Source organism: Gymnogyps californianus, chromosome 2, assembly GCF_018139145.2.
Source record: "Gymnogyps californianus isolate 813 chromosome 2, ASM1813914v2, whole genome shotgun sequence".
Taxonomy (NCBI): domain Eukaryota; kingdom Metazoa; phylum Chordata; class Aves; order Accipitriformes; family Cathartidae; genus Gymnogyps; species Gymnogyps californianus.
In genome coordinates, this window is record NC_059472.1 from 158,228,249 (window position 1) to 158,248,965 (window position 20,717).

At 40.1% G+C, this 20,717-nt stretch overlaps 1 protein-coding gene across 1 annotated transcript; it reads right to left on the minus strand.

Annotated features, from left to right (window-relative positions):
• Nucleotides 1–2,362: 2,362 nt before the first annotated feature.
• On the minus strand, nt 2,363–18,424 carry NOM1 (nucleolar protein with MIF4G domain 1). The gene is made up of 11 exons (XM_050915867.1): nt 17,564–18,424; nt 16,608–16,732; nt 14,874–15,069; nt 12,475–12,798; nt 11,835–11,945; nt 10,443–10,610; nt 9,700–9,821; nt 5,710–5,842; nt 5,208–5,339; nt 4,373–4,482; nt 2,363–3,431 (listed from the first exon to the last, which is right to left on the minus strand). The coding sequence occupies exons 1-11, from the start codon at nt 18,422–18,424 to the stop codon at nt 3,254–3,256; spliced, it is 2,460 nt and encodes an 819-aa protein (XP_050771824.1). The 3' UTR covers nt 2,363–3,253.
• Between the last annotated feature and the right edge of the window lie 2,293 nt (nt 18,425–20,717).

Here is a 20,717-nt window from a genome sequence, read left to right on the forward strand (position 1 = left end):
CATTTGAAGTGGCATCTCTCTTATTGGAATGATCACGGACGTTTCTCACAGAGGTTTGATACTGGCTGACAGACTAATACTCAATCGGAAGAAATCTCGACATGCTGTATTTTCTGTATGCTTGTTATCAAACATTTATTCCGTGGCAAAGCAAAACATGTCCAAGCCTGGTGTAACTTCTCCAGCAGCCTCTGCTGGCAGCCAGTGCTTAGTGTGCAGTTTTGCAGGAAGCCGCTTCCCAGCGTTCGGACTTGCTGCCGCTACAGAGAGACCTTATAGCACCGACAACCCTGCTGTAAGGAGGAGACACTTTGGCAGGGCTAGCTTTGCTGGTGACAAGTTTTTTCTTCAGCATTAGAAGTATTTTATGTATATACAATATGCAATATATATTTATAAATAATTCATGCATATATAAAATCTATAAAATGTATTAAGTATATATTATATATTTTAATATATATAAAAATAATTATAAAATCATCTCAGCTTTCCTTTTCACATGTGCCTTATATCCTTGGGATGCGACTGGGCCACAGAAGCGACAGCTTACAGACACGTATATACATCAATAGCATGCTCTGACAGGCCTTCCACCTCTGTCAAGCTGTGGCAGTTTGGCCAGTAGGACCACGGAAAAAATTGTTAAATATGGCCAGATCCAAGACTCAGGAATTCACATTTATCTTAGAATTGTCAAATTTCTGTTTGACAGTTACTCCCTCACTGAATCACAGCGAGAGGACGGGACCTACGCAGAATCACCCGCAGCAACTGTCCTTGTACCATGACTACAGCGCTGTGGACTGGCAGTGTATTTTGGCTGCTTTCCTTGAAAATTCAGTTTTTCAAAAAAACTTATGTTTTAACATAAACGTGACAAATGTAAAAGCTGCAGGCAGGTAAAATCTGTTTTCTTCAGAAACAAAGCAAAGGCTCTAATAACTGTAAGTTTGAACAAAACACGCTAGCTGTTTGGGATAAATAATAACTAATGCAAGTCTCAGTTAAAAAAAAATAGCAATTGTAATTTTAGACTGTAAGGTTAAAACCATCTCCTCTAATTGCATAGCAACACCTGCATCACACCGCCTCAGGCAGCTGCAGCAAGTGAATAGACTCAGACCCATAAAACACTAGGCAATCTTTCCATGGGCAGCAAAGGGTGGTCAATTCTGATCACCAAGCAAAGCATTCAAACAAGAAACCGGCAGCCTGTCACATTTAATTTAATGAAGATGTTTCAAGATTTATCTCGAGGAGCAAAGTTGCCTCAACCTCCCAGCTAGAGCAATGTGTTTCCATTTATGTATTATTAAACCACAAACACGTTGAAATGCTGGGTCTACCTACACTCCTGCAAAAAAGGTAATTAATTAGGTGGCTGCTGCAGTCAGTGGGGGAACAACTTTTACTCACCGAGGTCCCATGCATTCCACAGCAGCCAGTTTCTAGGGGCTTGCACAGATTTTCTTCTGAGTCCAGCCTCCAAAACTAAAATACGAGGTTTGGCATGGTTGTTTGCAAGGGAGCTGTTTACATTCGCTCTCCGAAGTTGTGACTTTTGTCTCCATCAAAATAGTGTCAATTCTTCTGCTGCCCATACTTTTGTTAATTGGTATGAATTTTAGAAATATTGTAACTAAATTTTTTTCCTCTTCTGCCTGTTGCATGTAAGATGCAACTGAGGGGAAATGGCCAGTTTTGTATGCTTAAAAGCCGCCAGTGGCATGACACAGGCTAAAGAAAGCATCTTGCTTTGCTCTTTTGACAGAAATCTCTTCTGTGTTATTGTTACTGTGCTAGTGTAACCTGGGATTTTGAAACTGGGTCTCTCTGCTCCCAGGACACCTTGTTCCCTCCAACTTGCCCTCTCCAAGAAGAAAAGTGAGAAAAACAACTCCCTGGCTGCTGGGGGAAGCACTCCTCTGCCTGAAAACATTACTCATACAACTGAGCAAGCAGAGTATTCTACATTCAACTCTTTGATTAAAAAATAAAAAAAATTTAAAAAATTCTTGTTCACCTCTCTTGCTGCAGAACTGAAAATTTGCTGGAGGATGCCTACTAGGAGCAAATTTTCCCAACAGGGACAAATCCGAAGCAGCTGAAGAGATCAATTGGTATCAAATGCAATTAGGAGGCACCATAAGTGAGTGGACTATTGAAAACCAGAGGGCACGCCTGGTTATAGAAATAGGGCTGGCAGCTCTAGCACAGGTAGATTATGCAGATACAGCGCATATTGCAGACGAGAAAGTGCTTCCCCCCTGCCCCTAATTTAAGGTCATTCCCTTCCTGGCAAGCCAGCTAGAGTAAAGCTAATAGAAACAGCAAAGCCTTTAGAAAAATTGCAGTTTAATGTGTAGTGGTAAGGTGACAAAAGAAACAAACCATTAACACTGAGTGTTACAGAAAGAGATGTACCTGATTTTTTTTTTAAAACATCTGAATGGAAAATGCAAGCAAATTCTTAAGGAAGGTATTCTCTTATTAAAAGACTCATACTGATATTATTCTTTATGCCTACAAAAATCTGATTAACACAAGTGATTAGGCAATTCCAATTTTAAAGCTGTGAAAAACAGGCTACAAGAGCAACAGAACTATGCTGTGATCTCTAAACCCAATATAATTGGGCAAAGTCAGATCTTCAAGTCGTTTTACTACAGCTTTGAATCCAACTGAAGATCTTTTCCTGACCCACAGTCAGGTAAACAATTCACAGAATTAGCGGATAACTTCAACACTTTAAGAAAAAAGTTGCTTTCTTCCAAACCTGACTCACCAGTACTTATGCCATCTAGTGGCCTGGTTCTTCAGGCAAGTACAACGATTAGTTATTAAAAGCCTTTGGTTAAGGCTGCTGCTTTAACATACAGTGATCAGTAATATGCTATTACTTTAAACGAAAGGTTAGAATACACAATGCAGAACGCTACTGCCGACTGGGAGTATCATAGAAGAGAAATTCATCCTCTTCTCCCGAAACTAACCATCCACACAAAGCACTCATACTAAAAAGGGACATGACCAAAAAATAGATTTTCCCTTTCTTCAAAAAGGCCTTGTATCACCTTCAATTAAACCTGTAACTAGTGGGTAGAGCAAAGTAACTGTTTACATCAAAAAAAGGCTCCTTTAGAGTAACAAGGCTCTCCTCATTCTCAATTATTTGGGTCTGAAAGACTAACAAAGCTTTGCATCTTCATGCAGACTCAGTTTTTCTATACGTTTTATTAGAAAAACAGAACTATAGCTTCAATTTGGATTCTTTTGCTTGCAAAGCCTTGGTTGCTAGTTCAACTCTTTCTTTTAATAAGCTTGCTTCTTCAGCACTTTTTTTGGCTTGTACATTTTTCAGTAGGAAGTGGGTAAGGAAGAGTTTCAAGCCTTCCCGTAGCATTCCCAGTTTGGGGTTGTCAGATATCCTGTAAAGATACAGATCAAAAATAGTATTTAGTCTTCTACTGTTTCAGAAGTTTCTTAATTTTTTCCTTTACCCTCTTCAAACAGAGACATAGGAAAAAATCCAACCCATAAAAGGAGCTTTTCTGAAGCAGCTTTCAAATTACCAGCAAGTCTACATTGGTTTGGCAAACAGCCCAAACACACTCAACATACAATTGGTCCTCAACTATAAAATGAAATATTGGAGCCTTAGACTTGCTGTATATAAACCATTACATTACAGCAAAAAACGAGGTGAACACCATGTTTGAGCTTCCTTGTGTTGCAGCATAACAGCTGAAACATCATCACCTGATTTTTTCTAACTTTACGTGACATTGCAAGTTTAATACAACAAGATCATGGAATCACGGAATAATTTAAGTCAGAAAGGATGCTGGAAGGTCTCCAGGGATGGAGACTTCCCAGCCTCTCCCCACAACCCTGTCCCATATACAAAAATAAGATTTTCCAGACAATGTATATTTAAAAAATAAAAAAATAAAAAAATCCCCTAAACCTTTCCCTCACTAGCATTTATTTGTTTTTCCTTCTTACACTAAAGATACCTTCTAGCAAAGACTGCCGGTAGAGTGAATCCCACTGCACACAGATGGTAAAGCAATAAGGAAAGCAGGTAATTAGAGCTCTGCTCATGAAAATCCTATGACCAAAATGATGCACTGAATATCTGAAAGCCTTATTTTGTAAAACACCTCTCACAGTTGTATCTGTATCAGAGCCTGTACTAACACACAAATGATACGCTTCCCCCCACTCACCCAGGAGAGCTTACTTTTTAAGGGATGGATGGCTGATCTTTGGAAAAGGCACTGTATAATTCCAAACAAAATAAGCAAACTTCTTATCTTCTTAATTGCTACTCACCAAGGGCTCCCCGGAGATCTCTCTGATCACTTACCTCACAAAAATGTCACTAAGTTCTTCAGCATCTGTTTTGATTAACAGCATGCTTAATACTTGTCGCAAGAAACGGACTTTGGGTTTATCTAGTTCGCTGAATTCAATTACCTAGTAGGGAGAAAGGGAGAATTAGATTAATTCAAGTATTTCAAAACAGCTGAATTCTCTTCTAAATGAGCAATTTTTAGCACACCAACTGGCCTCCCATATATACCGAGTCTTAAGTTTGGCACAGAAGAATTAGCCGAGAACGCTGTCTCCAAAAGCCAATCAATAAGGAAAGCAGAGAACTTTCTAAGGAATAACCTGTCTACTAGTACCAGAATACCAGATCTAATTTCTCAATTAGATAAATACTTCAGAAGTACCTAGACCAATCCATATAATTGCCTGTTTAACACATTTCAATTATTCTTCTAATAAAATTCTATGGACTCCCCATTCTGAAATCCAAGTGCTCAGTAGATTTCTTTCTGGTCTAATAAAAATCAACATCAGCTAAAAAGCACAGCACAAAATCCACTGACAAAGCCTGTTAATGAAGGGGCTTCAGTTCCAACTCTGGATACTCTAAAGAAAATAATCTTGCAACTGCTCTAGATATAGAACTGTAGACTTTCTGTATGCCTGGGTCACCACAGGTTCCCTTTTCCCCAAATGATAGCACTACCATAATCAATTGGATTAATTTGGTAATTTTAGAACAAGTTTTGTCTTAGCTTATGACCATGAACAGCTAAAGTATCAGCTAGGTAACAGAGAAAATATATTTTCCATAGAACTAGCAAACGCGAGGAAAATGCGGAAGTATTTTGAAAAGAAAACACACCAACCTTGAGAACTGAAAGTGGCAATGATTTTGTCCTTAATAAGTGAGCCAACAGTGAAACCAAGTTGGAGATGGCAGTGGCTGACAGGTTTTCTAAGTCTCTGATTTTGTCCCAAATACTAAATTGAAATGTCACCTAGGTGTCAAAGGAAAAAAAAAAAAATCCTACAAATCAAGTGACTGTTTAAATGAGTAACAATATTAAAAAACCTTTTGACTTTCCATTCTTTATGAGTCCTGTGTTAATTAACAGAGATGCTTGATCAGACTGTTCAATTCTTTTAAAATGCATAAAACAGAGGAAAGCAAACCTTCTGCAGTAGTTATTTTATTTCTTATTCAGATCTGACCATGAGTACGCCTTACTGAATGCATAGCTATACCAGCAGAACTTATCCTCAGGATCAAGATCTTAACAGGCATGCATCCATTCTCAGGTATTTAATAACTGTTTTCCTAACCACAATAATGACACTAAACCAAATTAGAAACAGATTTCTCCTCACCTGAAATCGTCTTTCATATTCACAAAACTTGTTAGCCAAAAATGCATAGAAGGGGTTATATGCCTTCTCCTGTAAGCAGCAGTAAAGGATAACATGAACAATTTCTCTCTCCTGCTGATCTTTCAGTCCAAGTCTAAAATGTAGCAAGAGAATGAGAATTGTTTAGTAAGGCAAAAATTACTGCCACAAAGTAAGAGTTACAGTCAACATCCGAGAGTAATACTTAAACCCCCCCCCCCAAACATCACATTAAATTTTACTTGTTAGAAAGTTCTCACAAAGTCTTTAAAACACTGAATGGACTCAAACCCTTAAGACTGTGGGCTAAATCAGTATCCTGGTATGGCAATATGGAAATACTACAGTATTATTGGTGTTAAAGGAGTGGCTGCAAAAGCAAGACATCAACAGACAGAAGTGGAACGATACAGGTATAATTACCCCCCGGGGAAGGAAAGGAAAGGTAGCCCACTCCATGTTTGTAGCTCTCCTTGAAGAAAAACAGAGAGGGCACTGTCATCATGGAGTCTTGTGCCTTTGAACGTAGCAGTAGCACTGCAGCAAGCGCTGCTGCATGGTGTACCAATACAAAGGTTAAATAGGGAAACAAGAACCGTATGACCCTGTTGCGGTTATCTCACGCTTGTACCTATGGTCGTGGGAGGAAAAACAGCCTTTGGATCAGTATAAGCCTATTTAGAGAAACATGTCCAGGGCCCTTCACTTCTGTGGTACTTACTAGGAATAAGAAAATATTTTAAGATTTCTTTGCTACTTAGTTGGTGATATGGATCTTTTCATCTCTAGGTCAACTCCATGCTACATAATACTTGAAATTCATTACTGTTTGATAGTAGCCTAAGAGGATGCAGTCAGTAATTTCAAAGCACCTTAAAAAAAAAAAAAAGACCCAAACCCAAACCTGAAGAAAACAGTCAGTACCAATGAGTACTTATGTTGGCTGCCTCAGCATAAAGGCCAAGGACTGAACAGCCTTCCCACTTGAACAGCTGACCAGTCTAAAAGAGAGCTGAGACACTTTGGCAGGGAATGGTAACTAACTCGCAATGCACCTGTTCTGTGAATAATATGATTTAGCTTCCAGGGCTGCCAAATGCTTGGCAGCATTAAAACCAATTAAAATGAAAAACGCTTCGTATTATAAACTGAAAAATGTCAAACAAAATTCTTTTCATTGCTTCAAGCTCAAGTTTCATATGGTATTAGTATAACTAAAGTGTATTTTCTAACTAAGTTTGACTCCACTGGAACTTGCTCTACCGTCTGTAGAGTAGTTTGTCATTGCTTGATTCTAATATCCCTTGTTTGTATACACCTCCAGACATCCGCCATTGCATTTGATCACAGACACACACGAGATTAACAGAGGAAATATAGTCTTTCAGCCAAAAACCCCCAGAATTTAAGGTTTTACAATAGGAAAATCTGGGATGATTTCTAGGCTGATTGCTAATGAGCGGTGAAAACTTAGAAGTCTGCTTCTCCAAAAGAGACCAGCACTGCAAGTGCTGTGTCTGTGATATAATTCGCTTGCTTTCCCATCAGCCAAGTTCCATCTGATTTTATTACACAGCAACAAAAGTTTTTTAAAAAAATACACAGGTTTTCAGCCACCAGACATGCATTTAACAGATGACGTGTGAAGTTACATGGCCGTCACTAATTTGGCACGCTCTCCTTTTCCTTGTTCCTCATCACTTCTATCATGACTTGCTTATTTAGGAAATATTCATGTTGCCAGACAGTTGTAACCAAGTAAATCAGCACTTTGATGTTCAATTTTGTTCTTACCTTCACTTCCTCACAGACCTAGCAGTATTTTATCTTTTCAGACCTAGCATTCCTAAACATCTAAAATTTAAGTCAGCATTGTCTTTAACTGCTGAGCTTCACCATAAATCTGTACAGATTTCATAAGCCTGATAATCTTCAATAAAGAATATGCAACCACCTCACCTATTAAATCATTCATGAGTTACAGTATTCCCATGGACTTGTATGTCCTGATCACTTTAAGAATTTCCCGCTGTATATGGGATAACTGCCTCTGAAGTACAGAAGTACATTATTTATCACTAGCAGAAGCCTGCCTCTAAGTAGGTTAGTCATCATCAGCTGAAGCCCAAGACTATTGCTGCTTTTAGATCAAAAATAGCAACACTCAAACCCACCTTTTAAAAGTCAGTTCAAATTATTTTAGTAGATACAATCACATACTCGCTATCCTGAATTACACATCACACTACAACAGGATATCTAAGAGTTTTACAAGTTTCAATTTTTTGTGAGATGTAGAGTTTCTCAAATTCTTCATCTCTATGAAACAGCTTAAAAAATTGCCTCTCCATCAAATTTAAGAACCATTCATTTCCCCTCCTGTGTGAATATGTGGTTTGTGAAGGAGGTGTGGCCTTTTAGCTGAAGAAATGGATCAAGTCTCACTCTCTCCTCTTTGTCTCCAGTGATGTTCCCAACCCTCCCTTTACATTGACACTTCTGCAATCACAAGCTGAGCCACTTCAGTGAGCTGTTCTGGCTTCAAACTAATTACTTTCTTTTGCTGTAAGGAAGAGAAAGACAAGCAGAACTATAGCAGCCTGGATTTAAAATGGTTTAAATTACCATTTAACCACACCTCAACTCTGCCAGAGACCTAGCAGCAGATGACTCAACAAGCGCAGTTAAAATATTTCTTTATATATTTCTCATGCTCTTCCTCATGAGACTGACATCAAATATATGAATATAAATTCCCATACACTCTGGAACACATGTTCACATTGAAGTTAATTCCTTCACTGACAAGACTGTGTACTTTCCATTATACTCTGCCAGATGTGGGCAGATTTGAGAATTCCTCTGTCTTTGAGTTTGCTGTATAAAAACCAGTATTAACACACACTAGGCAATCTGCAGACAGTTTTTCTGCCAAGCCTGTGTGTATACAGATTTGTATACTAGTTTACATAGCACGGATGAGAGTCAAGGATCAATTTGCAAATTGAGCTACCAGGTCTTGGCAAGAACTGCAGCAGCAGCAGCTAATTTCTTTTAATTGAACAGGCCATATTAAGATATTGGAATGACTCCATCACAGTCTTAAATCCAAGCCATGTTTTGCAGAAGTGACATTTAATCAAATATTAGTTGACTTTATTACAAAGTCTGTTTTGGTTTGGTTAGCAAATTAAATAATTGCATGCCATCCTGGTAAGACAATTCCCTTGAATTACAAGGCTGCAACAGAAAAGTTCAGACCTGATCTCTTCCCTCCCTGTTACTACAGACTTACAATTAATATTCTGACAAACACAAAGAATAGCTTACTTTGAGCTTTTCCCTGACCACATCTTCTTCTAAAGAGCTGTTTGCCAAGTGGTAAAGAAACTGGTCTTAACATGAAACGTGACCCTGGACCAAATCCAAAGCTAATAAATTCTGCAAGAGGGAAGTGGAGGTGCTAGAACACTACCAGGTCATGCAAGTATGGACAGAGACCTACAAGATGGCTCAATAAGGTGGCAAGAAGTAAAGGAAGTGGTAGTAGTACGGAAATCCAGCGACAAAACCAAGAGATGTTCTGAAGGGGCTTCTGGTCTGCCTCTGTAAGGAAGCAAGCCTGCAACAGACTTCCATCCGCTAGACCGGGATACACATCTTCAATGCAAAAAGATACAGGCTTCTTAAGTCAAAAGACGCTGTAAATCACAGTTATAGACATGAGTGACAATAACACGGGCTACTCCTTTCCTAAGACTGCCAGTCAGTTCCGCCTGCCCTCTACTAGTCCTTACACCAGTGTTTTGGTCCCTCTCCTACCCTTTTACCCTACGTGGATCCCTAGCTATGCGCTTCTTTAATTGTATTATCAACTAAACGCTCTTAAACCCAAACCAGCAATGTTATTTTTCCAACCCAACTAATGCTAGTTTTAGTTCTGGGCTGTCTTCTGTGCTAGTCTGTACTTACTTGAGAAGCTTTTCAAAGGCATCCAGAAAGTCTTCACTTGTCATCAAGACACAAAAAATACTTCTCCTGATATCGGTGTTCATTCTCTGCTTATGAGCAAGCTCCATTATCTTTGAACTCACCTAAAAAAAAAAAAAGCTATTTTATTTATGCTTGCTTTAAGAAAGCTATTTCTGTGCAGCCTTGAATAAGACCATTAATGAAGATCTCCAGTAAAATATGAAGCAGCAATCCAACGGTCCTGAGCTTTTGTCCAGAGGCACAGGCATCATCAGGAGCTTTTTCAACTAGGGAAATATATTTTAATGTATTTTAATTGTGCCAATTATTTTTAAGATCTGCTGCTCTAATGTAAGTCACCATGACCATCTCACCACACTACTTTTAGAATCAGCTTAGATATATGCCACCCACGGACAGACAACATTACCTGTCAGAATTCACACTAGCAAATCCACTTTTAATTCAGGTCTTTTCTTCCACTTACATAAGCTACTTTTGCAATTCCACAGGATAAGAAAAAACAAGCTATACTATAATATTTGTAGTAACAGCTCTTATGAATTGCATGAGTACAACATTTTGAAAAATGTAAAAGCAGAATTTACAGTCCAAAAGCTTAGTCTTACAAGAGTCCGTGAAGGTTTTTTTGGTGGACTCTGAAATGAACTTATTCACCTGTATGAAAAATATTCAAAAGATCACAAACACTTAGGCTTATAACTAGCACTGCTTCAATTTACCTTTCCTATATGCAGTTTTTGCTGAGTCTTGCTGTTTGTATCATTGATCATTGGTGCTCCACTCCAGGATGACCCTACGATCCACCAGCGACCAACCTGATCAGCACTGAGGAGAGATTCCAGGGAGACACGGAGCTGAGTTTCTTTTCCAGAACCACTGCTGTGAATCTTGAATAACAAAATACAAAAAACCCAAAAGCTTATATTTGAAGCCTTGTTTTTTTAAAAAAAGAAAACAACAAATACTTTAACTACTTAAAATTACTTTTAAACAAATAACTTAATCTTCATAAAGGTCTTCACATGTTCCCCCCCCAGCCTTTAGTTTCAGTCAGCAACCCGAAAAGAATTTACCAGTTTCCCACATGCTCTAATTTCTCAAATACAAGAAGTTGCTTAAATCCAGATTTACGAAGCTCTTGACTTCATTTTAAAAAAGAGATAATCAATTAAAAAGTAGTCATCTCCCAATCATGAAACTTGATTAGAATTCAGACTCAATGCTGACATTGAAAATCAGTTGCAGCATCTTACAATCTGGTCATGATTTTCCTTTTGAACATTTGTGATCAAATAAAATGACACGACAAACTGCCTTAAGTCTTGTACAATTCAAACAACAAAAAATTTAAACTCTTTGAACAAAATAAGAATTTTCAACAAAACAGTCTAGAAGCATACTAAGAGGACTGTGAAAATTTAAGAGAGGAAATTCTACAGAACTAGGTTACCTAGCTTATTTTTGCCTGGCCTGTTATCACTGATGTGCACATCCTGCACTCACAAATTTCTGAAAAATAAGATGCTCTAGGTGTTGTAGACAAGTAGTGTAATTTTCAAGTTGGAGATACATGGACTCTAAAACCAGATTCAAGTCCTGTGAAAATGAATTAGTTCTCAATCCAAAGAGACAATTACTTTCATGCATTTTATACTGGGTTGTTCTAGACAAACTGCCCTCTCTCCGCCAAAAAAAGCAAGAAAAAACATCCAGGTTTTCAGAAGTGTTAGACTTCCAGAATAATTCTGGTAAAGTTAGGAGCGGGTGCCTGCATCCAAAATCTATGGAAAAAAGAACTTGTCATAATGACTCATTTCTTCTGCACAATCATTAAATATCCCACAATCTCTTTTTCAAGTATAGGACTTTGAGGCAAAGTCTTTGGCTAAGTATTATGTCCTCTCTCAAACTGTTCTGCAGAAGGCTGGTTGACTGCTTACTTAACTTGGACACAGGAGATAATACTTAATGATCTAAGAAGTGATTTTTGTCCACAAGAGTTTCAGACTGTTAAATGAATTAAAAAATACTACAGCCCATCAAGCCAACATACAATACAATTACTTCTGGTTTAAGAATAGCTATACTACATATGTCAGGAAAGTTCTTACCAGTGTTCTTTGCAATTTGCGCAGTTTTTCAATTGGTTCAGGATCATAACCAGGAATCTTACGCATGTCATTATTCCTTAGTGCCAACATAGTCTCTAGCATAAAACGAACCTATTGGGAAAAGAAATATCTCTGTGGATTATGTGCTGTAAGTTTATTAAATAAAGTAGAGAGTGCACTTTGAAATTACTATTCTGTGAGAATAAGCAGCTCAGCTGGTAAATATACATCAAAATTTAGATTACATCAATACAAATACAGAGAAGGATGTTTACTTTAACTGCTACTATATGCATTTGTGTTCAAGCTTCAATTCAAAGCTTAATCTGCTAAACACCATGCCTCAGTGACCGTTTTTTGAAGTGTACAGAGTATCATGAAACAGAAGCACTGTCCATTGCATACGACACAAACCAGTCCTAGTCTCACCCATTACAAGCATTTTGGTGTCCGTGTCCTAAGAACTAATGGAGAAAGACAAGAAGAATGCAAATAACTGAACGCAACAAGTGAACAATAAGGGTAACTTAGAATCTAAATAGAGTGTAGCAGAAAACATTTTGGTAAATTAACACATGTATCCAAGTGCTTGTTAAAGTCTTTTCAAAACAGAAAATCTTTAAAACACACACACACATACCCTAGTCTGATCCTGGAGTTTCTTCTCTGCTGTGTTTGCTTTCCTCTGGGCTTCAGTGATCAGTTCCTTCAAAGCCAACGCATCATCTTTTCTTAAGGAAAAGCCCACGTTTTTCAGAAGAAACAAAATCAACTCAATCTCTTTTTCAGTGAAAGTGCTAACAAGCTTTTTCAGAATATCAAAGATCAGCAGAGAATGAACCACATGGAAGTTATACAGATGAGCAATCAAGGCAAGCAGATTTTCACATTCTTTCCCTTCAGCATCACTTTTACAGAGTTCATCAAATTTCTTCACCACAGCTTCCAAAAAGTGAGCACCGACCTGGCAATAGTTCCATTAAGGGGGGGGAAAAAAAAAAATAAAAAAATCCAGCAGTTAACCGTAAGTAGATTTTACAGACATCTGTAAAACATTCATTTTTGTGGCACTGCCACTATTAATTTTAAAGAAATATTGTTGCTCCTTGCAACCAATATGGATGTTCTGCATTTACATATACAAATATCTAAGTGGTGTGACATTTTCTTAAAGTATATGTTATTTACACCTCATATATGCCATCCAGTTGCCTTTTAAAGTCTGTGCAAGAAAAGCAAATGTTATGAACTTACAGTACACATACATCAGAATTTGTTTACGTAATTTCCATGGACACATATTAGCATCTTCCCAGCTGTCCAGCTAGCATGCTGTTACTGCTACTCATTCATCCAGTAAAAGCTGCATGTCAAAAATCAAATGCATCACATAGTTCAGCATTCCAGAACAAAATCCTTAACAGGACAGTAAAAAATAATATTGTAAAACAACCCCCAACATACCAAGTTTTCACAGTTGCTGAGCATGAGCTTAGGCTGATTTTGAAGTGGGGGTAAGTCTTAGCCATTTGTCAGTGGTATAGTTGGGAAAAGAAATTTTGGAATCTCTGTATTTGTGAAGAGAGAACTGATGCTAAAGAAGGGAATTAGAAAGCATCCCAAAATTTAGGTAGGTAATGAACACATTACTACTAAACAAGACACCACCCCTCCCCCCCCGTTATGGTGCTAATATTTGTTGATTGTTCTTATGAAAACCAGAAGTCCCAGTAGCAGTACTGACTTGCATTACAAGCCTTGACCAGCTTAGGTTTTAACTATTCAATGATCATATTGCACAAACGTATAAACACAGTTATTGGAATCCCAACTTCTGCATTGCTCAAACTAATCTTAAATTCAGCTGTGCTATCACACTTTCGTGTAATGCATATTCTACATTTATTTTGCAGAAAAAATAATGGGGCTTTATAGTATACCTTAATACCACAGTCTCAGATTCAAAGATGCCGTGTAACTGAGACAGTAGTACAGAAGACAGTCTGGATATCATCTAGCTATTTCTAATACCTATTACTATTATCTATATCTAAAACCTATTGCTAGGTATTTTGCAAAGTTTCAACTTCTAAAAAGATTGCGTTCCTCTTCTTAAAACAACACTGTAATATTACATTATATTTGCAGTCAAAACTGCCTTTCAAGCAGCAAAGAGGAACAAAAAAGAGTTTAATGGCAAGGCTGCAAGGAGAAAGCTGCTGTAATTGCATCCATCTGATATTTAATACGGTTCAGAGACAGCATTCAGGTCACAACATGACAAACTGAAGAACTTGCATCAATACATCTTTTGCATTGAGATGTAGAAAGAAAATGTAACTTGATGGGAACATGGTGCTGAAACACTTCAGTTTCCTGAGAAACATTTCACTGAAATTAGCTAAAATCTTCCCTTTGACATCAGTAGTTTCAGCTTCTTCTTAACAGTAAGCAAGAGATATTTTATCTCAATCATTCATCAGGCTTAAAAACACAAAAGAAAAACCTCCAAAAAATTTGCCATGCTTTTTGAAGTTTTTGATATTCTTGAGTCATTGATATACCTAGTTAATTCCACTGATGATTTGCATGATTGGGCTTAAAAAAGGACTTTTTCCACTGATGCAAAAGGATTTCTGTAACCATAGTGCTTTCCTTATCTGGATACCCATCGTTCAAGAACAATACCCTCATATACCCAAAAGAACAAAAATGGATTAGTGTAATTAAAGAGCAGAAAACTTGAAGCTTAAAAAATTCAGTTTTATGGATGCAGAAAGATTTTGATGAAAAAAATGATGTTTTTATACCTGACCAGTGGTAACTCATGGAAGAAATAAATTAATCAGATAAAGCAACAGACTTGGTCCCTTTCAGTTGTGGACACCTAGCAAATAAGCTACAAGTACTGATAAAATTCAACTAGAGATGCTTTTTAGTGACACACAATCAAAAATTAAAAGGCAATTCAAACAAAGTACCAAGGAAAACACTCCACAATATGTATTAAACATAATTAGTCCCAACCACAAGAATTACCTCAATTCCTACATTATGATGAAGAATGCTGACCAAAAGGACATGCTCCATCATCAATCTTGCAGGCATGGCAACTGCAGTAACACAAGCATTCATGAGAACATCTGTCAGAGTTTCATTCATGTCCTTTCTGCTGTTGGCCATGTAGAGATCTTCCATCTGTCCACTAATGGAGGACAAATTTGGTTCACTCAACCTATCGAGAAACAAAATCCAATGTTTGCTTTTTCTTCTCTTTACACGGTTCCACAACTTTCAATTTACCCAACAAACAACCTATTCTTCTTAGAGAAACTAGCTTGGCTTAAAAAGAAAGATTGAAAAGATGACTGGAAGGGACCTTTTGTGTTTTGCTGTGTTCACTAAACTAAAAAAATATAACGTATGTTTATGTCATGGTTCAATCCCAGCCAGCAACTAAGCACCACGCAGCCACTCGCTCACTTCCCCCCACCCAGTGGGACGGGGGAGAGAATCAGGAAAAAAAAAAAACCTCGTGGGTTGAGATAAAGACAGTTTAACAGGACAGAAAGGAAGGAAAAATAATGATGATGATGATGATATGACAATAATACTACCAAAAGAATTAGAATATACAAAACAAGTGATGCACAATGCAATTGCTCACCACTCGTTGACCGATGCCCAGCTAGTTCCCGAGCAGCAATCCGCGTCCCTCCCAGCCAACTCCCCCAATTTATATACTGGGCATGATGTCACATAGTATGGAATAGCTCTTTGGCCAGTTTGGGTCAGCTGTCCTGGCTGTGTCCCCTCCAGCCTTCTTGCTGGCTGGCCATGAGAAGCTGAAAAATCCTTGACTTAGTATAAACACTACTTAGCAACAACTAAAAACATCAGTGTGTTATCAACATTCTTTTCCTACTAAATCCAAAACACTGCACTATACCAGCTACTAGGAAGAAAATTAACTCTATCCTAGCTGAAACCAGGACAGTTTAATTCTGGGGTTTTTTTGGAAAATATTTACATGTAAAAACAGATTAGTAGCGGTATGTACAAAGCACTGTCAATGTGCTTACTGTCACACTGAACAGACTTATTAAGAAAACAGACTTTGTTCTTAGCAGTTGTAACTATGGCACATCACAGTCTTTGGAGAAACTAAGTGTGAAAATACCTCATACTTTTCTAACGTATAAGGTATATCAAATTCTAAACGACTGAACAAACTGCATACTGTAGTCTGCATTTTATAGATAACATAGATAAAAGAAGATGCCAATAGATTTCTTATTTTAGAAATACTGTAAAAATAAAATGCATGAAAGCCTTAATTACTCTTTCTGTTCTTCAGTACTTTAAGCTATGCAGTGTTGCTCCTCCTCAGTTGTAGTGTTGGAGAAATTTAATTTTATTTAATTAAAAAAAAGAAAATAATGCTTTTTGGGGGGAGTTATAACTCACACTATGAGGTTTTTTTATAGGCATACTCCCACTGACACTTAGTGAATTATACCTAGCACTTGCAGGCAACTGCCGTGTGGAATTCAGCCCAATCTTAAATTTATTTTCTAGATTTTTCAACTTCTATAACGACCAACTTTGAAGAATTTATATCAACAAAGATAATTATTATTAAGGATAGCAGACATGATTGCCAACTTAAAATCAGTTTGTGAAGAGAAAAGTCACATCCTTGCCACTTTTCTTTGAATGATGAGCACTGTCACATCGAACCAGAAAGATTAATGACTTTCCTTATTACATTACCTATTAATGAGACCATTCACCATTTTCTTCAGTCTTCCCAATTCTTCTCTTTTCTTGTCATCTAGTGTCTCCTCAGCTTTCCTTACTTGAGGGGGAACATACTTCGTAGCACTGTGATTATGACTCTTACCAGGAAAACAATAAAGTAAGATATCAAATGAGACCAGTATCTTACATATTTGAACATAAATATACATTTCTATTTAAGATTAATATACCAAACTTTTATTTAAGTACGTATTTTACCATCTAGTAACTAATGCCAAAGGAACAACTTCATACTGAAAAGCAGCATGCAACAAGTTACCGTTTACAACCAACTTGATGGCAGCAAAACCCCTCTTCCCTTTACATGAAATTTTCCTTAAGTCATTGTTATTAAAACCTGACATCTTAGGTCTTGGTTTTATCCAGGTTTTATCAGCTGCAGATGTACTAACAGTTTAAGTTAGTGCCATGCGGGCTACATGACCCATTTGGCCTCCTCTCCTCCACCTGTGCTACAAGACCTAACACAGGCAGAACCTCTGGGATCATCCAGAAGTAATACTGCAGTTTGCAACAGATACTAATTTTAACATAAGCTCTCTCTGCTCTTAGCAGAAGTGCTTAATCATGTTCTTAAACTCGAAAGCCGGGGTAGTTCCTTTTATTTGCTGATCTATATATAGAAACAAGGCCACATGCCTTGTGCTTTAGGGTATTATCTGCCAGCATCCTCACTTGGGGGAACTCTACCCTCCACACCTAACAGTTGTCCCTAGGACTTGGCAGGCCTCTGAAGTCAACACCGTTGCTGGGGCCGGCGCTGTTCTGACCCACGACAACACTCTGCATGGCCTGACTAGACAGCAAACACCTGTGCTTTACAGAGGTGATGTAAACTTTGCTTTATGTTCAGGCTGCGGCATGTACTTTGAGAAGCAGGTTTGCATTATCTGAGGCGAACACCCTACCTTCTCCTCCTCCTCCTCGCCCGGGGGCTCGCTGGCCTCTGGCACCCCGCTGTCCTCAGGGGACGAGGACGAGCACTCGCTCTCCCACTGTCCTTCCACATCATCCCCCTCGGAGGGGTCTGAGGCGTCCTCCGCCTCCTCCTCGTCCTCCTCTGGCCCCGGCTGGCCCTCCCGCGGCCCCGCCGGGGCCTCCTCCTCGTCGCTGCTCTCGCACAGCCTGCTGAGGCCGGCCCGGGCGCCCAGGGCGCCCAGCACGTAGCCCAGCCCGTCCCGCAGGAAGCTCTGAGGCAGCTTCTCCGCCGCGGACCCCTCCTGCTTCTTGCGGCGCTTGCCGAGCCCCAGCCGCCGCTCCAGGCGTCGAATCTCTTTCTCCTCCTCCTCGTTGGCCTCCAGCAGGGCCCGCTTCCGCGCCGAGGCGGTTGCGGCGGCGGGGGGGGCCGCTCGGGGTGTCGGTGCCGGCACCGGCGGCCGCGCCGCCTCTCGCTGCCGTGGCGGCCCCGGCCGCTGCTTTCCGACGGCGGCGGCGGCGGGCGAGGCCGGGGCTCTGGGGCGGGCGGCAGGAGCCGGCTTGGCAGGAGCCGGCTTGGCCGGGGCGGCGGGGGCCTCCACCGGCTCCCCGCGTTGGAGGCGGCGGCGGCGGCTCCGCTTGAGCCTGCGCTTCTCCTTCCTTGCGTCCCGGCGGCTCCTGCGGTCCCGCTTCTCCGAGTCTTTCAGCAGGGACAGCGGCGGCTGGTTGCCGGCTGCCTGCACGAACTCCTGTACCGACTGCCGCAGTCTGTCCAGCTTCCCGCCGCGGCGACCGCGGGCGGCCGCTGGCCGCTTCATCTTCCCCTCAACCACGCCGCGCCTGGGCGCCGCCATCTTGGAGAAGAGCCCACCTTCCTCTTCCGCCGCGCGGCCGCCATTTCGAGCAGCAGCGACCCCTGCTGGGTGTTGGCCGCTGGGCGGCCCCTCAGGCGGTCCCAGCTCTGACGAGATGGTCCTCGGCGGGCTGGAGCTCGCTTCAAACCGGTACCAAAGCCGCTAAATCCGTAGAGATCCCCTCTTTTTTAATATGTATTTAAGGAAATGTGAGTCTTGTCTCTCTTCTTACAGAAGGGACTGGAACAATTCGTCCCTCATAGCTCTGGCTGCGGTTGCAAGGCCCTAATGCCCACTGGGCACGAGACTCTGGCTAATGCCTCTCGAGGCTGCAGGAGCTGAGGGATGTCAGCACCCCTGGCTTCTCCTCCACCTGCCCGGTCCCCCATTTTAAGCCTCTTCCAACCCTGCCAAGCTCCGGTGTCCCTTCCTGAGCATGCCAGAGAGAATGTCCATGTCTACGGCCTCCTGTCTGGTGCTAACTTCTCTTGGGGCGTTTCCATCCACAGTGGTGTGCAGGACAAGGTGATGCAGCTGCTGGGAGCAGTGGCCCCTGCCACAGGGATGGGATCCTCCCCGCCCTGCCTGGCCCGGCGCGCACAGCAGGTGACAACTCATCTGTCATTTATGTGATCAGAGGGAATTAAATGTCCCATGCTAGTTTGCTGCTGTTGGCAGGAAAACTAATTGGCTGGTCTTATTTTTAGTCTCTTTGCTGTACTCTAGGCTTATGCAGCCTGCTGGGTGTGTGTGTCTGGCCCTGTGAAGTGAGGCTTCATTATTTTGTTCTTTGGCGTTGCACTCCTGACCTCTCTTGAACAATGAAGTACTGCGTAGGACTTATATTTTGCCTGAAAATTTAATATGGCTTTATTATTTAGAAGACTATTTTTGTCTTTCTATGCATATTTCCATATTCTCTCATTACATCATACATTCTAGATGACCCTTGCTTCAGAGATCCGGCTTTCTCAAGGCTGATGCATAATGAATCTTTCACCCTCAGTGACAAAATACGTTGCATTGATTTGTCAAGGCATTCCTTTTGCTACATTTTAAACTCTATATTATGCTATAATTTATTGCTAGGCCACTCTTTATTGATGCACAGACAGCGCACATGCATTTTGCATCCTATTTATAGATTTATTGATAACAGTAATCCAGCAGCATGCCAGAATGCTAGATAAATACAGCTGAAAATAATTTGAGAAAATACTAGATGCTTTTAAAACTCCGAGATTTGTATCTTCCTTCTGTCTCATCATGTAATTTGTCATTCAGGGCAACAGAGCCTTCCAATAATGGGAAATTTCATGTATCTTCAAAGAGAGAAAATGTCAATATTTGCCTTCTTCAGTACTTCATGTCACAAAGCAAAATGTGGAAAGCATGTATTTTGCTGAACTCCATAATCCCAAATTTGGGTGAAAATGGGCACGCTGCTTTTGCAAAAAATACACAAATAGAATTATTATCACCTGTTTGTGAAATAAAAATACTTTCTAAGAATTAAAGCACTATTTCAGATAAAATATAATCATCAAGAAAATGTAACATTGAAAGAAATATCAATCTGCTTAATAGACTAAGTCAGCATTCAAATCTAGTGATCCCATATCTAAATAAATACATGTCCTGGTTTCAGCTGGGATAGAGTTAATTTTCTTCCTAGTAGCTGGTATAGTGCTGTGTTTTGGATTTAGTGGGAAAATAATGTTAATAACACACTGATGGTTTTAGTTGTTGCTAAGTAGTGTTTCTACTAAGTCAAGGATTTTTCAGCTTCTCATGGCCAGCCAGCAAGAAGGCTGGAGGGGCACAAGAATTTGGGAGGGGACACAGCCAGGACAGCTGACCCAAACTGGCCAAAGGGATATTCCATACCATATGACATCATGCCCAGTATATAAACTGGGGGAGTTGGCCGGGAGGGGCAGATTGCTGCTCGGGAACTAACTGGGCATTGGTCGGCGAGTGGTGAGCAATTGCATTGCGCATCACTTGTTTTGTATATTCTAATTCTTTTAGTTGTATTATTGTCATATCATCATCATCATTATTTTTCCTTCCTTTCTGTCCTGTTAAACTGTCTTTATCTCAACCCACGAGGTTTTTTTTTTTTCCTGATTCTCTCCCCCGTCCCACTGGGTGGGGGGAGTGAGCGAGCGGCTGCATGGTGCTTAGCTGCCGGCTGGGGTTAAACCACGACAATACATTACAACAAATATTTCAGATACTATCCTAGAATATTGTGGTTTATTATTTTACATTTACCAATTTGGCTTCAAGT